Genomic DNA, 17,004 nt, shown 5'->3' with positions numbered 1-17,004 from the left:
TGAGTAATGGTTAAATATGGACTTATTTCTATTTATAAAATATAATAGTTATAGATGTGGTCCTTATCCATGAAAATGGTTATCATAAGTCCAGTATCTAGTGAAAGATCTCAAGCAGCCTGTTAACATTTAATAATAATAATAATGTTATAAAACTAGTTGGTTAGATAAAGTATATCCTATTCATGATTCTTTGAAATTACAGGTTTATATAATTTAAAAAAGTTACATGATGAAAGGAAAATCCTACTTTAAATAGCTAAATCAGATACTATTGACATACCCAAGTGAATATATATTAGATTATTAAACAGATTAACCAATTCCAACTTGATGTCCTATATTTTTAAGGCAAGTGAAATTTTATAGTTCATTTGGTCTTGTGAGAATGAAGCCTCAGACTATCACAGGAATTCTTTATTAGCACTGCATATGGATTGAGAGTTTTCAACTTTTTAATACATGTAGATAATCAATACTTAGAGATTGATTTTTAGATATTGGGATGATAATACCTACTGGTGTAGTTCCAAGTAAAGAAGCAAGACTAGTCAAATCCCCAGGAACCATGGGCAGTGGCTGGTTCTTTCTCAAAACAAAGGCAAGCTTTGCATAAGAAAGGAAATTCACAAAGTATGGTTAAAAATTTAAAAAGCCAGCTAAGCAAAGATAAGCTGCTTACACTGGAAGTTGCCCAGACCAAACGGTGTTGTCTGAGGAGAAATAGCTACTGTTTTCTCCTTTATTCATAGAAAACTTTTTGGCAGATCCTGAGTCTCCCCACTCCTCACCTTGCCCTGTGTACCCGCTCTCTACTTTTCCTGACAGCCTCTTAGTGGGCAACTCTATTCTGCCTACCCACCCCAGGCACACGGTGGCGGGGACATGAGCAGCAGGAACCTTGTGTCCTCACGCTGTTTGCTACATCCTCTAGCTGATTTGGGTTGTTAGTCTTTCCACCCCTCCCCTCTACTTTGACTATCCTGTTCACTACAGAGAATTTAAATCCCATATAACAAATTCAAAGAATGACTCAGGGTTTCTTATTTTTCACAGTCATTTTTAGAGAAATTGGATGAGTGACAGCAGAATCAAAATTTCCTGAGATAAGCAGAAAATAAAATAAAATAAAATTTCCTGAGATAAGCAGAAAATAAAACAATTTTCCTAAAATGATTGAAATAACTTTTAGCCTGCTTGAAAATTCTAGGTCAATCTAGAAATTGGGATGGTGAAAGGAAAACAGGTTTAAATCTTACCAGCAGTGGCAACTTCCCATATGTGATCTGTGATTTTCAGGTAATGAAAAGACTAGATATACCTTCACATTGTGAAAAACAGTTCTGAGAGGAGAAGGAAGGTATGCAACTTAAAGAGATCTGCTAAATTAACAGGGAGACCATAACCAGGACAAAGATGATCTTTTCGCATCTTATGATACTTTTAACAATCATGTACCACAGGGACAGCAGAACTCTGCGGGGACTTGCTGTTCCTAAGATATGCCTCGCAGGCCACAGTTTGAATCAAGGTACCACATTCCCAATGCATCGCACTATCAATGCTTCCCACCGTAGTGACGGTCCATGTGTCATGATCTTACCAGTGACAGTGTCATTGAGTGGCTTATCCCAGTCCAAGATGACAAAGGAGGGACACCCTTCCACAGTGACAACAGTGAGGTTGGTAGGTGGGTTCTGCGGTGGGCTGGTGGCATTCCCTTCTGTGGCCTCCTCTTTGGGGAATCGCTTGACAGAGTCAGTGATGGAGCAGGGCCTGTTGTCAGGCTTTTGGATATACCTCACGTGAGGACCTAAGACAGAGAGGACATTGAGCATTTTTTTTTTTTTGAGCTTGGAAAAAAGGTGGAGGTGAACTCATAAATAAAATTATCTGTTTGAGGACATTTGATCTAATACTATAAGCAGATGGATGAAAGCAATGATGTGGATGGTTTGAATTTGTGAAAATCCAGAACCCTGTCTTTGGGATACATGATATGGATGTTATTGTTGATTTACTTTTCTAAATAGGTTTAGTTTATGCTAATATCCAAAAGTAATTTGGTCTCCCTGAGCGTGGTTTAAACTGCATAATTTATGGAGCATTGGAAACAGTGCTCAAAAGAGTCTTGTCTCAGTACTGGGGAATGATTAACTTTACACTAAACACAGTTCTGGTCCCACCTAATAAATCTTAAAAGCCTGACTCAAAAGGATCAAGTGGCTTCAAGTTATTTAAACTGCATCCCAGAATAAAATACAAGAATATTTTAGGAATAAAAATATTCCCAACTGGATAAAATAAACAGGAAGATATTACCCATAATGAGGAGAAAAATAAATCATTTGAAGCCAACCTGAAACTTGGATAGCTGTAACAATCATCAGACAAGGACAGTAAAACAGTTATCATCACTATAATCCACATGGTCGAGAGTTAAGAAATGGAAGCTATAAAAAAGACCCAAATTAAATTTCTAGAGATCTTTAAAGGAGGCAGACAAGAAAAGACATGCTATACATAGAACAACAAAGAAGGATTATGGCAGATTTCTCATCGGAAAGAATGCAAGTGAGAAGGCAGTAGAGCAATGTATTTCTCTACTAAAAAACAAAAACCAAAACAAAAAACCTTATCATCTAGAATGCTATAACTGGTGAAAATATCTTTAAAAAAAACAAAAGCAAAAGGACAAAAAAAAAGCAAGATACTTTTTAGACATACAAAATCTGAAAGAATTCATGACCAGCAGACCCACTCTACAAGAAGGATTCAAGAAAGTTCTTCAGGTGGAAGGAAAATGATGCTGGATGGAAATATAGCACTTGAAACAGTAACTACATAGGTAAATATACACAGTAGTTTTCTTATTAAATTCTCTCTGAAAGACAATTTGTTGTTTAAACAAAAATATTAACAATTTAGTGTGATGTATATAACATGTAAAAGTAAACTATAATGACAATAGCCCAAAGGCCAGGAGGAGAGAAAAGCTGCTATACTAATGTAAAGTTCTTACACTATTTGTGAAGTTGTAGGATATCACTGGAAGATACTGTGGTAAGTTAAAGACACATTCTATAAACCCCAAAGCAATCACTAAAATAACAAAACAAAAAAGTTATAGGAGTAGGACAACAAAAAAGATAAAATGGAATCATAAAAATAGTCCAAAAGAAGGCTGAAGAAAAAGGAAAGAGGGAACAAAGAATAGATGGGACAAATAAAACACAAATAGCAATATGATGATAGACTTAAACCTAACCATATCATTCGTCATGTTAAATGTAAGGTTCTAAACACCCAAAATAAAATGCAGAGATTGTCAGACTGGGTGAAAAAGCAAGATCCAACTATATGATACCTATAGGGACAACATTTTAAACAAACAGACTAACAGGTTAAGAGTAAAAGGATGAAAAGAAGAGATACCATGATAACACTTATCAAAAGAAAGCTTGAGTGGATATATAAATATCAACAAATTAGATTTTAGAGCAAAGAATATTACCATAAACACAAAAAGGTCACTTCATAAAAATAAAGGACCAATTCCTCAGGAGTTTATTACAACCCTAAGTAATTTAGGTCTATATCTAAATACAGACCTTTAATATACATGTAGCAAAACTTGATAGAACTGTTAAGTAGAAATAAATTCACAATTAGAGCTAGAGATTTCAGTACTCTTCTCTCATTAATTGACAGAACAGTAGACAGAAAATCCCTAGGGATATAAAAGAATTGCACAATACAACCAAGCAAACTGACCTAATTGACATTTTTATAGAACCCTTGTTATGGACTGAATTGTGTTTCCCTAAAATTCCTATGGTGAAGACCTAATTTCCAATGTGAGAAACCAAAGATACCCTGATCTCAGACTTCTGGTCTCCAGAACTGTGAGAAAATAAATTTCTGTTGTTTAAGCCACCGAGTCTGTAGTATTTTGTTATGGCGTCCTAGCAAACCAATACAACATTCCACTAAGAAAAGCAGAATACACATTCTTGTCAAGTACACAGAGAACATATACTAAGATAGACTATATTCTGGGCCTTAAAAAATGTCTCAATAAATGTAAAAGTGTTCAAGTAATACAGAGTATCTGACAACAATGGAGTTAAATTAGAAATCAGTAACAAAACGATTTCTAGAAAATCTTGAAATATTTGGAAATTAAATAACATACTTCTAATAAGTCAAAGAAGAAACCAAAAGGGAAATTAAAAAGTATTTTGAACAGAGTACAAATGGAAACACAACATATCAAAAATTTTTGGTTGCTGCTTAAATAATATCTAGGGGAAAATTTGTAGCACTAAATTCCACATCTGAAAAGAACAGAGGGCTCAAAATCAATGAGCTCATCTTCTACCTTAAGAAATTAGAATAGAAGAGCAAATGAAACTCAGATTAAGCAGAAAAAGGAAACAATAAAGATCAGAGTAAAAAATAAATGAAATAGAAAACAGAAAAATAACAGACAAAATCAATGGAAAAAAAGTCGATCTTTTCAGAAGATCAAAAGAATTGATAAACCTACAGCCTGACTGTTTAGGCAAAAGAGAAAAAAAAGACACACATTGTCAATAAAAGGAATGAGAGAGGTGACATCACTACAAATTATACAGATATCAAAGTAAGAAGAGAATATGAATAACATTATGCTAATAAACTTGACAATTTAGAGGATATGGACCAATAACTTGAAAGACAAAAATTACCAAAGTTCACTATGGAAAAAAATATTCTCAATAGTCCTGTACCTATTAAAGAAAGTGAGTTACATGTAAAACCCTTCTCACAAGGAGAATATCAGGCTCAGATGGCTTTACTGGTAAATACTAACAAATATTTAGGGAAGAAGCAACACCAGTTCTAAACTCTTTCACAAAATTGAAGAAAAATTCAGCATCATTTTGATACTAAAACTTGACTTAGACATTACAAGAAGACTACAGACCAATGTCCCTCACTGAATATAATTCTAAACAAAATTTTAGCAAATTAAATCCAACAATATATTAAAATGAGACTGCACTATAACCAAGTGGAATTTGTCACTGGAATGCAAAGGTAGCCTACAACTCAAGAACAATTACTTTATCACATTAACACACTAAAAAAGGAAAACCACATAAGCATCTCAATAAAGTCAGAAAAATTATTAGACATAATCTAGCATTCATTTCTGATAATGACTCTCACCAAAGCAGGAATAGAAGAAAACTTTTTCAACACAGTGAAGGGCATCTATGAAAAACCTACAGGAAGCACCATACTTAATGGTGAAAGGCTGAATGCTTTTCCCATAATATAAGGAACAAGAAAAAGATACCTATCCTCACTATTTCTATTCAATATTTCACTAGAGGTTCTAGCCAGTACAGAAAGGCAAGAAAAAAAGATACTTAAGTTGGAAAGGAGGAAATAAAACTTTCCCCTCATATGACATGATTCTGTAGGTAGAAAATCCAGTGTATCTACAAAAAGACTACAGAGGTTTGCAAGGTTGCAGAATACAAGCTCATTGAATGAAAAACAATTGTTTTCCTATATACTAGCAATGAACAATTAGAAACTGAAATAAAAAATGCTACTTTTATGGTTTTCTTTACATGGAAAACTACAAAACATTGGTGAGAGAAATGAAGAACACCTAAATAAATGGCGAGATATACCATGTTCATAGGTAATAAGACTTAATACTGTACAGCTGTCAATGTTTCCCAGTTGACCTACAGATTCAATGCAATTCTAATAAAAATATAAACAGGCTATTTTTTTTAGACATTGAGAAACTCATTCTAAAATTCAGATTGAAATATAAAAGGACCTAGAGTCACCAAAACAACTTTTAAAAAATAAGAACAATATTGGAAGACTAACATAACCTGATCACAGTGCTTATTATAAAACCAGTGATCAAGACACTGTGGTACTGATGGAAAGGTAGATAAATAGATCACTGGAACAGACTAGAAAACCCCCAAATAGTTCCACATATATATGGACAATTGATTTTTGACAAGGGTACAAATTAAATTCAGTGGAGAAACAACGGTTTTTTCAAAAAATGATGCTGGAACGATTTGGTTATCCATAAGTGAGAAAATAAATGCATTCATACTTTGGGTCATATAGAAAATTTGACTCAATACAGATCATAGACCTAAATGTAAAAGTAGAAGACTTCTAGAAGGAAACAGAGGAGGTCTTTGTGACCTTTGATTAGTCAAGGACTTCTTAAATGTAACATAAAAGATACAATCTATATATAAAAAACCAAATTGATAAACTGAGCTTCATTAAAATTAAAAAAGAGAAGCCAAACACTGGGAGAAAATACACACTGCAAAGTGTGTATCTGAAAAAGGTCTTCAATCCAGAAAATACGAACACTCTTAAAACTCAATAATAAAAAAATAAGCAACTCCATAAAAAATAGACAAAAAAAATTGAACAGACACATCAAAAAAGATATACAGATGGCAAATAAGGACATGAAAGGATGTTCAGCATCCTCAGTCATTAGGGATATGCAAAATAAAATCACAATCAGATACTACTACACCTTTACTAAAATGGCTGAAATTAAAAAGACTGACCATAGCAAGTGTTGGCAAAGATGTGGAGGAACTGGAACTCTCATATACTGTTGGCACAAAGGTAAAACAGTACAACTGCCGTGGAAAACAGTTTGGCAGTTCCTTAAAATGTTAAATGTCCATTTATATACAATCTAGCCATTCTCCTTGTTGGAATTTGTCCAAAAGGAATGAAAGCATATGTCTACACAAAGACTTGTACATGAATGGTCACAGCAGCTTTATTAGAACAACCTAAATGTCGTGAACAGTTTTAATAAATTAGTATATATCCATATAATAGAATACTAGTCAGTAATAAAAAGGAATAAACTACTGATACATTTAGCAACATGGATGAATCTCCAAATAATTATGTTGAGTGAGAGAAATCACACACAAAAAGTTCATACTGTATTTTTTTCATTTATGTAAAATTTCCAAAAATGCATACTAATCTATAACATAGTGACCTAGGGACTAGAGGTTGGGTGGGAGGAGTGAGGAGGAGGGATTATAAAGGTACATGATGAAACTTTTGGAGGTGGTGCATGTATTCATTATCTTGATTGTGATGATATTTCATGGGTATATACACATGTTGAAATTTATCAAATTTTATACTTCAGAAAAACATATCACAAAAGGAAATACTGGGTTCTATATCATATAATCTCTCTTTTACTGTGGTAGATTAGATTACTGTTCAAAAACATTCTCTAACATTCTCTAACAAACTCCGCACTCCCAATGCAGGGGGCCTGGGTTTGATCCTTGGTCAGGGAACTAGATCCCACATGCTGCAACTAAGAGATTACATGCTGCAACTAAAAAGATCCTGCATGCCACAATGAAGATCCCGCAAGCGGCAACAAAGATTCAATGTGCTGCAACTAAGACGCGGCGCAGCCAAACAAATAAATAAATATTTCAAAAACATTCTCTATATCCATGGAAGGAGTATACTTCCCCAATCTTTGTTATGAGCTTGGCTATGTGACTTTCTTTAGCCATTGAATATTGGCAGGTATAACACAAGAAGGAGCTTGAAATGTGGTCACGTTTTTGGACTCCCCCTCTCTTCACTTTGTACTGTCATGAGAATAGCTTCTCTTGGGTCACTGTTAGTCCTTCATCCTGGGCACCAAAATAAACAGATGTGGAGCAGACCTGAGCCCAACCTATAAGAGGCCCAGCTGTACCTGTTGCTAGAAGTAGAACCACCCAGCCAAACACATGGTAGATCAGCTGACCTCCAGGCAGTTTGTAGACACATGAGAAATAAATCCTTTTTAGAGTATGCTACTAAGATTTTGTGGTTGTTTATTACACAGCAACAGCTGACTGATACACCCACCAAAGATAGCTTTGTTAAAATGGAGATTTGGAGCCAGTCATACATACCTTTGAATCTGGGCTTCCCAAGAGGATCAGTTTCTCTTGTTGGACTTGAGCTAAAGTCAGTCATATTACCTGAGAATGGAAGATACAATGAAAAAGTAGTAAAACTATAAATATCTAATACATATGCCTCCTAGTCAATTCCTTGCAATTTGATTTCAATTATTATTAGTATTACTATACATATTATCCACACTAAAAGGCCTTTAATTGTGTCCTACTGGTGCCCTTCAGTGTAATAAATAATGATTCAAAGATTACAACCAAGTAGCTAATACTCATTAATAAATTAAGGTATGCGTAATTAGTAATGGCATGCGATTTAGTAAGAAGCACTGGGTAATCTAGATCTTTTTAGGAAGACTTTCCTAAAGATCTTGGGAACTTCATTCTATGTCTGCAAAGGGAAGGAGCACATTCTATAATAAAACATTAGAAATAAGTATAATTTTTAAATTAAAAAATTCATAGCAATCATAAAATTGAGTAAAATAGATGATCCAGAACTGGGACTCTTTTCTCCCTAGTTTGAAATCCTTTAGTACTTCGTAGCTAAGCATCCAGTGGGAAGTGACTGATATACTAACCAAGATCTTCTCCTGAGGCAGGAGCTGTTGGTTGCTTTTTATCTGTCTCTGTTCTCTCCAAGGGGGCTTCAGTAGGTCTGAGTGTTGCCCTCAAGGGTGGGGAAGTTACTCGGTCTGATGAAATGATTCCTGTAATGTAGAGCCAAAGGATTCAGGCTTTATAGGGAGCCCTGTTGAGTTCCCCATTTACTTACTCAATAAATATTTATTAGAGCTTACCATGTGGCTTGGCACTATATGCCAGGATTAGAGAGAAAATAAGACCTGGTGTCCTTGATCGGGAGAGATGTGTGAGCCAAATTATACTGAAGCATTATAGATATTGTGAAAGCATGGGACAAGGTCTCAGAGAGGACAAGTCTACAGGGAAAGATGATGAGTGTTGGGTGGGAGGAGGGCAGGAATGCCTTCCCAGAGGATGTACCAATAAAGAGGAGAAGTGATCAGTAGGTAGGCCTGAGAGCTGTATTCTAGTCAGAGGTTGCAGGAAGAACCAGGTCAGGGAAGCATGAAATCACATGGCGTGTTGAATTTGAAGGGGCGAGAGCCAAGAGTGCCAGGAGCAGTGAGAGCAGAGTACGGAGGGGCCGGGAAGGGCAGTTCATGAAGGGCCTTGCATACCATGGATTTAGATATTATTTTTAGGTGATAAGGACCCATTAAAAGATTTTCACTAGGGAAGTAACATGATCAGATGAGGAGAGGGTGAACAGTTAAGTTGCAAGGCTGGTGGCAGAGAGAGAAATCAAGAGATTAAAGCAGTTGCGTAGGCAAGGGCAGAGGAGGTGAACAATGTAAGAAGCAGTGAGACTGGATGGAAGGGGTTTTACATGAGAAATGTCAAGGGGATGGAGTGGCCTCACTGCAGATTAACTGGCAGGCATGGGAGATGGCTGGGGGGGAAGAAGAAGAAGTTTCTAAGGTAATGTCTGTGATTCTGGCCTGTAGCTAGAACAGTGTCACCCTGAGATGCTATATTCAACAATGTCTCCTCCACTCTAAAAACACCTATAGGTCTCCCAAACGGGATGCATCCCAAGGTCTAGGCAAGTTTGGGTAGAATAGAGTGGAGGCTAGATTAGGTTTTATAGTCCTCCTGGGAAAAGGAATCATTCTCAGACAATAGGGAGTCAAGGGGTACAAGACTGACCCAAGGACTGTGGCCCAGCACAGAATCACGGATGAGCCATTCAGATGGGCTGCTGGTCCAGCCCCTGCAGACTTAAGCTCCTGGTCCTGGTGGGAGTAGGCCCCAATGAGAGGGTGAGTGAAAACCATGAGACACTGCACTGCAGCCTGAAGGAGCTTTTTAGAGGGTGCAGAGCAGCACTCGTCCTGGCAAGGAGAGCGGGACTGAGAGGCCTCGGTAGATCTGGAGATAGGGGACAGGTGGAGATGCCTCGTAGTAGCCTAAGACTGTTCTCAGAGGCACATGTGCAAGAAGGCTTGTGTTCAGAGGACTCCCAGAACATTGAGTTGATTTCCTGAATTCCGTACGCACTTTCTGTGATGGTCATCAGGCCAAGTCTGTATAACTGACCTCATTTGTGTTTGGCTCTTCAGTGTAGTCATTTCTTTTGAGTTAGAGGTGGAAAGCATGGGGCAGGGAGGGCACCAGAGTGAATCTCAGAAGTGGGATGTGTTTATACCATCCCACAGGCTGGGTGAGTTATACCAAAGCTACACTTCTTGATGGCAGTGAGCAAGGTTTCATATGGCAGGAACCAAGGCCGTGGAGGTGCAACCGAAGACACACAGCCTTGTAGGGGAGCTCTGTGGTGGGAGGTTCCCCTGACTCTTCCATAGGGGAAACTGAGGCATCACTTTCAGTCTGAACTAAAAGCTACAGAAATTCAAGTCACAGCTGCCCCAGGTTACATTAATGAGGAAAACCTGGTCTCCTCACTGGGGCCATGTCGCTAGGCCTGGACCCAGGAAGGCACCATCAGCATGGATGAGAGGCTGATTCCTCTTTCAGCTGATGGAAAAAACAATCTAGAGACCACTGTCCCCTTGCTACATCATGAAAACTTCTCCATCACCACACCCTCCTTCATCCTGTGAAAAGAGTGACAGCCATTCTCTTTCTCAGAAATCCTTATCAGTTTCATCTTTCACAGCTGTCCTTAACACTCTTATCCTGATTCTGACTACAGAATATTTAGGAAGTAGAGATGAAGGAAGAGGGAGGAAAAATGGGAACATGATCTGATCTGCTGGTAGGTCCACTGGAAGAAACTTTAAGAAAAGTGAGGTGAATCTTTGCTCTGAACTAGGTTCACTGATTCTTAATTTCACTCACATATTCACTCAATGAGCACTGGATTTGGTTCTGGGAATTCAGAGAAAATGTCATCTGTCATCAAAGAGCTCATGATATAGTAGGGGAAGACAAGTACACAAACAAATAGGTATAAAACAGTGGTTTGCTCTAATAGAGGTATGTTTCAAGGAAAAGTAGAACAGAGAAGCAATGCTAAGTCTCCTTTGGGGAGCTAGAGAAGGCTTCTTCAAGACAAGGATGAAGTACAAGTATCCCAGGTGACTCGGAGTGGTCATTCTATGGGAAGAAGACAACACATGCCCTAGGATAAAGGCATGTGAGCAAGCTGAGAGGCAGCTTGACTTTAAAATATATTCCTGCCTTGTTGCACAGGCTAGACCTGCTCAGTCACCCTGAGTATTCCAGTTCCCAATCTTTCCCCTTGCACCGTAATACTGGGGTCAGCATGAAGGCTGGTGGACAGGGGAGCCATCAATGAGATGTAAAAGATTCTATCTCAAGAGACAGGATGATGAGTGGACGATATTTTCCATTACACCTGGTGGGTTGGCAGCACAAAACATCTCATCCAAAATAATCCACTTTTTGAAGAAACTGTGATAGCTTCTATCTCAGCACAAAGCACACAGCATCTAAGAAGCAAACTGGCCTAGATGGACATGGGTGGTTGCTTTCACCCCATCCACCCAGAATCAGGATATGAGTCCTCAAAACTATAATTTACAGTCTGGTCTTTGGGGCCAAAACAGGCACATGTCACACACACCAAGGGCTCGTCCATTGCTTGAGCTAGCACACCAAGAAGGGCTTGCGTTTGGCCAGTGAGATCAAGGAGGGAGAAGGAAGGTATGTGATTGACGTACCTGCGCTTCCTGGCTTTCCGGTGACATTATTTGGTGGTAAAGGCTTTCTTCGTGGGGGCATGGGTCTAGGTGGCAAGGGTGGGCGACGAGTGCCTGGGATTGTGGCTAGGAGATTATATTACAGATAAAGTGGTCATAAGGATTCACTCTATAAAAATCATGGGTTTTAAAAATATATAATGTTTGACAAGTAGCAGCTGGATGAGAGAGAATAGATTCTACAGAAAAGTGCCTGCAATACTTTCTGATGTTCTTCTAAATTAGTGCTTGTAACGTACCCAGGGATAACGAAGCACATTTGTGTATGGGTAAAATATTCTCTAATTATAAATGAAAATATATCAGTACATCTGCCCTTTGAAAGGAAAAGTAGAAAATAGATGTATAGAATTTATCATCTTTAGTTTCCTATATAGACTCAACAGTAGCATTTCTGTCTCATTATCTCCAATTGCCTTTGATTTGCAGGCTACAATTCCTACACCATTTTAGCTTTGAGTTGGTAAAGCATATAATTTCTCCTTTAGTAGGTGTTCCACCCCATCCTCCAACTCTATTAGGTAATTATAATTAAACAAACACTTTCAGAACTTCTCAAACGATTACAACAAAATAGCCCTGATGGCAGAAGCAATAAGCCTGTGGCCATGGAGAGCAGAGTCACCACACAAGGGCACCTGGCCAGGGAGCTGTAAGTGGAAGGCAAAGTTTCACATCCGCTCTGCTCTCTCACACACCCATGAGCCCTGGTGCAAGGCTGCCAGCCCAGAGGAAAGGAACGTTTTTCTAAATGGTTTGCCTGAAGGGCAAAGGGAAGAGACACCTTTTTATAATCTGCACAAAGGTGGACGAGGCTAGAGGTACCTGGAGCAGACCAACTTAACCCAAATTTTCTTTTAAGTCTTGTGTTATAGCTTAAAAATTCATCTCTTTCTTTGCATAATATGTTGGTTTAAAAATCTTCAAGTAAAATTGACAATCCAGGAAAATACCCTGTGGCTTTAAGTACTTCCTGGGATATTAGGAATTGTGCACGTGCGTGCATGTACTGCAGGGCGGGAGGGAGAGTGAGTGGTGAGGATACAATACAGATCTCTAACCCAGACATTAATACATCAGAGTAGGTTTCACAGCATCCTTTTAAAAGCACAGAGTTCTTATTCAATGCAAAGATATTATCGCTTCATAATTTTGGCCTATTATATAGAGCACAGCCTCAAATTAGAAACATAAATCATTTCAGGCAAAAGGATATTATAATAAATTACATAAGAACAAAACTTGTATATGATGAAAGGTAGAATCCACCGTTACGCTTCAGCATTTGTCCACTGTGGCCCCTCAGAACATTATATAAAGTAATTATTAAATCAGTGCCTCGTTAGAGGTACTTATTAATATTCAATTTGTGCATAAAGTGCTTTTTATTTTCCTGAAGATAATATTTTGGTATGTTTATCTAGCAATACCCCTGTACTGTTAGCATGGTTCTGATGCTTTGGGGACGGTGAGGATGCTACTTTTTTTTGCTGCAGCACATGTAACTTGCAGTTACAAGTTTCGGAGCAGAGCTGAGTGAGGGAGTCAGCATTTTATTCCTTACCTGGTTTTTTTGTGGAGTAAGAAGAGTCCACTGACACATTTCCATCAGCACCGGATGGCAGTGGTGCTTGCTTGACCCCTGTGAGCAGAGAGGATGACAGAATAAATAGATAGCTAAAATGTGGTAAGTAGTCTTCACAGAAACTTATTGTGCTCCGAGAGTTTGATGGGCTTCTCCCATCTGTGTATAGGAAAAAAAACTTAAAGCCCTACTGCATTCATTAGTTGTGATTTTTTCTCTGCAGAGTTAGTGTTTGATTGCAGAACGTGGTTTTGCCTTAATTTTCTATGATGCTCACCCCGCACTGTCTGCCTGGGTGATATTGTTTTGCTAGGAGTAGTTCATCTACAGTGATTGGCTATTTTTTTCTTTTTGCCAATATTCATGGGCAAATTTTGTGGTTTTTAAAAAACTTTTCTCCAACTCCTCTACCCCAATGAAAACCCTTAAAATTCCAGTGTGTTTGGGTTTGTACTTAATGAATTGACTTTAAAAATATTTTTTGAGAGTTCTTGGCTAGAAGGCTGGTTAGGCCACAGACTGGATCTGTGCTTTTGAGATTTGTAAATTAGGCCTGGGCACGCCTAGAATTCCAAATTGCTGTTTGGAAGAAACTGACCTGAAAATTACTTTGCGTGCTATTTTATCTCCTAAGTCCCTCAAACACAATCTGGTGCTAGGGTTTTGGGTAGCAATCCTAAGGATAGAGGGAACCAATTTAGCTTTTCTCCTGCTTTTTAAAAATTATTATTCTTTTACATTATAAAATAATCTTCCCTGATGTGGCCGGCAGTCTTCATTAAGAAATAATAGGAACAGATGTTTTTTAGAATCTCAAAAGTAAATATTATCTTAGATATAATGGCTCATCCTAAAAAGAGAATCCATACTCTGAGGACCTGACTATAATTCACCAATTAAAAAATAAGAATAAACATTGAATTAAAATGCTAGTTAGTATATTAACAAGGACAAGCACAACAACAACCCTGTTTTGAGTTCCAGGACTCTGTAGGGACATTATACACCCAGTCTCATTTAACGTGTAGGCAGATATATTAAGTATACAACAGAAGCTGATATTTTTACATTAATTTATGAAATTATTATAACTATAATGGGCATTAATCAGCATTATAATATTAATTTATTAGTATTATTAACAGTTATAATAATAATTATGATTAACATTAATTTATGAAACCCAATATTACAATCCCACACCCTCTGCTATTTGAATAAGAGATAACATATAAAATCAAGGTGAATGTACGTAGCCACGAATCAACTGCTGTTTATTTGTGGTAGGAATAAAATGTTTCTGTGGTCACTGACTATTTTGTGGCTCATCCCACAGGCATTGTGAGAACAAATAGCTCATTAGTTTTCTTCCTGTGCCCTCCTCTTAGTGGTAATGGAGGTGGGAAGTGACTCATTTGGGTGGTTACTCTGTCCATGGCTTAAGGGAAGGCAAAGTGCTTTCATTTGTGTCACCAGGATAACATGGCTTGCTGAGATCTGATTTACCACTATTTTTTGAGGGTAAAACTGTATTATATCCTCTAGAAGCTTAGTAGGCTATGTTGTGACTTCAGTAGATCCTTCTTCATAGCCTTTCTCCAAATCGTTCCACCCTTAAGAAAACAAAGTATTTTGATCCAGTACTGCGCAAGCACCTTACATATTCATGACGTGATTTGATCCATACAACTCTTCTGGGTGGGAGATACCACCCGGGTCTCACAGATGAGGAAACCCAAGGCAAGGGGAGAGTAAGCACTTGCCCAAGGACTCACAGCTGAAGTGGAGGCATTCACACCCATGTGTGCCCATCTCCAAAGCCCATCTCTTACGCACTAACTGGGATAGTACAGAGTGCTTTTTCCTGTCATCTTCTTCCCTCTGTTAAAGAGAAAACCACAGGCCCAAAATGGCATCACTTGTGCTAAAGCCCATGATACCAAGCCTAGACTTAAAAGCTGACTTAACTGCAGTTTTGACCTTCCCCAGAAATGTAATCTCAATCAACCAGTCTGGAATATTCTGGTCAGCACCGCACCCTTCATCCCCCAGAGGAAGAAGAGGCAATCTACTTAAAACCCATGCAACTCCCTTCTACCCAAAAAGAAGCTGTCCTGGCCTAAAAATAGTATTTTCTTTTCTTTTTCTAATAGTTCCCTTGCCCCACCCTTCTTCCTATAAAAAAAACCTTCCATTTTGTACAACCCTTCAGAGTGCCCTTCTGGTTGCTAAATGGGAAGCTGCCTGATTCATAACTTGTTGAATAAAGCCAATTAAATCTTCAAATTTACTTGGTTGAATTTTGTTTTTAACGCTTCTCTTACTCTTCACAATGACTCTGACTTTAGCCCTCGAGTCCTATACTTTTTCTTTTGGGTGGTTTGAAGTGCCACCACTGGGTAAGGGCTAAACAGCCATGGCTGGCAAGCACGTGTCATTCATCCATGCCACTGGTGTGTGGGACTCAGAAATACAAGGATGACATGGTTTCCCAATCAGGCACATGCAAATCCAACAAGTCACAGGCTGGTGAAATGGAGATGTAGGAGAGAATACAAAAGTCTGCAGGATTACTTTATGAATAAGATCAAACATGTAAACATCCCTGGCCTCTTTTCCAGTTATGGGAGAAATCAGCAGAAACGAGCCATTTTCTGTCACTTTCTGTATAGGCAGAGATGGAAGCATCATACTGTTATGATTCTTATGGGTTAAGTACCCAAATCAATAGAATGTCAGCTGCTAAACTGGACTTTGTCCAGCCTTTAGAAACAGAGAAAAGCCAGTAGTGGATGAGAATGTTGGTAAGAACCCAGCAGAAGGCAGCTGCGGGACGCAGGGAAAGAGCATTGAACAGCGGACAGCAGACTGAGCTCTAGTTCTGGCCTTGGTTCCACCTAGCTGTGGTTTGCATGTCAGCCAGGAGCAGTGTGAGCACAGGACCTGGAGACCAGTGAACTTCTGCGGCCCTGAAATGAGGAGAGCAAACAAATGCCAAAGGTAGCAGAGAGGCAATGGGAGGGCAAAGGAGAAGCCAATAAGAGCTATTGCAGAGAAAGAATCCTCAGGAATTGGCAATCAGCCAGTCTGGCCCAGGCTGTGACCTGAATTCTTTTTCCCTCAGGCAGGATTAATCCACTGTTTTCTAAAGGGCAGAGTTGGCTCTGGAAGAACCAAGACTTCAGCTTCAGTGTGAACCCCCACTGCCATATGGGACTTCTCCAAAAATATCTGGATTTACATAGTTCGCCCTTTAGCAATTTATTGTCAAAAATGAAGTAAGGATTTGGGTATTTTTAACCATGGTAACAGAAGCTTTGCAAACAAACACAGTAAACTGGGAATCAATTTCCAAATGTAACAGAGACTATTCCCTGTGACCAAAAGGAGTGGTATTTATGGATGATTGGTTTCCTCACCCTTGTCTCCAAACCTTAGCACCTGGCTAAAAAGTCAGGGGTGATGAGCCAGCAGACTGGAAGATTTAGCCACAGCTCAGACAAACACATTCCTCACCTTGGAGGAGTCTGGGTTCTTGTTGTCAGGCACACTCCGTGTGGGGTCAGTGAAGTGTGGATTCCTCATTAGGAGAAGAAGGAGTAGAGAAAGGAGTTTGGGGTTCAGGTATCTAATATATCTGCCAAACCGCATG

At 38.5% G+C, this 17,004-nt stretch overlaps 1 protein-coding gene across 1 annotated transcript in view; it reads right to left on the bottom strand.

Moving 5' to 3' along the window:
• The window catches only part of ABI3BP (ABI family member 3 binding protein), a 263,443-nt gene that overhangs the window by 29,522 nt on the left and 216,917 nt on the right, over positions 1 to 17,004 (bottom strand). The window contains exons 56-60 of the mRNA XM_060150668.1: positions 13,332 to 13,409; positions 11,729 to 11,833; positions 8,582 to 8,710; positions 7,998 to 8,066; positions 1,604 to 1,813 (exon numbers count right to left, since the gene is read on the bottom strand). Coding sequence (XP_060006651.1) covers positions 1,604 to 1,813; positions 7,998 to 8,066; positions 8,582 to 8,710; positions 11,729 to 11,833; positions 13,332 to 13,409 — 591 coding nt within the window. The remainder of the gene's footprint in view (positions 1 to 1,603; positions 1,814 to 7,997; positions 8,067 to 8,581; positions 8,711 to 11,728; positions 11,834 to 13,331; positions 13,410 to 17,004) is intronic.

Source organism: Lagenorhynchus albirostris, chromosome 5 (genome assembly GCF_949774975.1).
Source record: "Lagenorhynchus albirostris chromosome 5, mLagAlb1.1, whole genome shotgun sequence".
In the NCBI taxonomy this organism is placed as follows: Eukaryota; Metazoa; Chordata; class Mammalia; order Artiodactyla; family Delphinidae; genus Lagenorhynchus; species Lagenorhynchus albirostris.
Note: the sequence above shows the minus strand (reverse complement) of the source record. Positions and strands in the feature narration are given on the sequence as shown.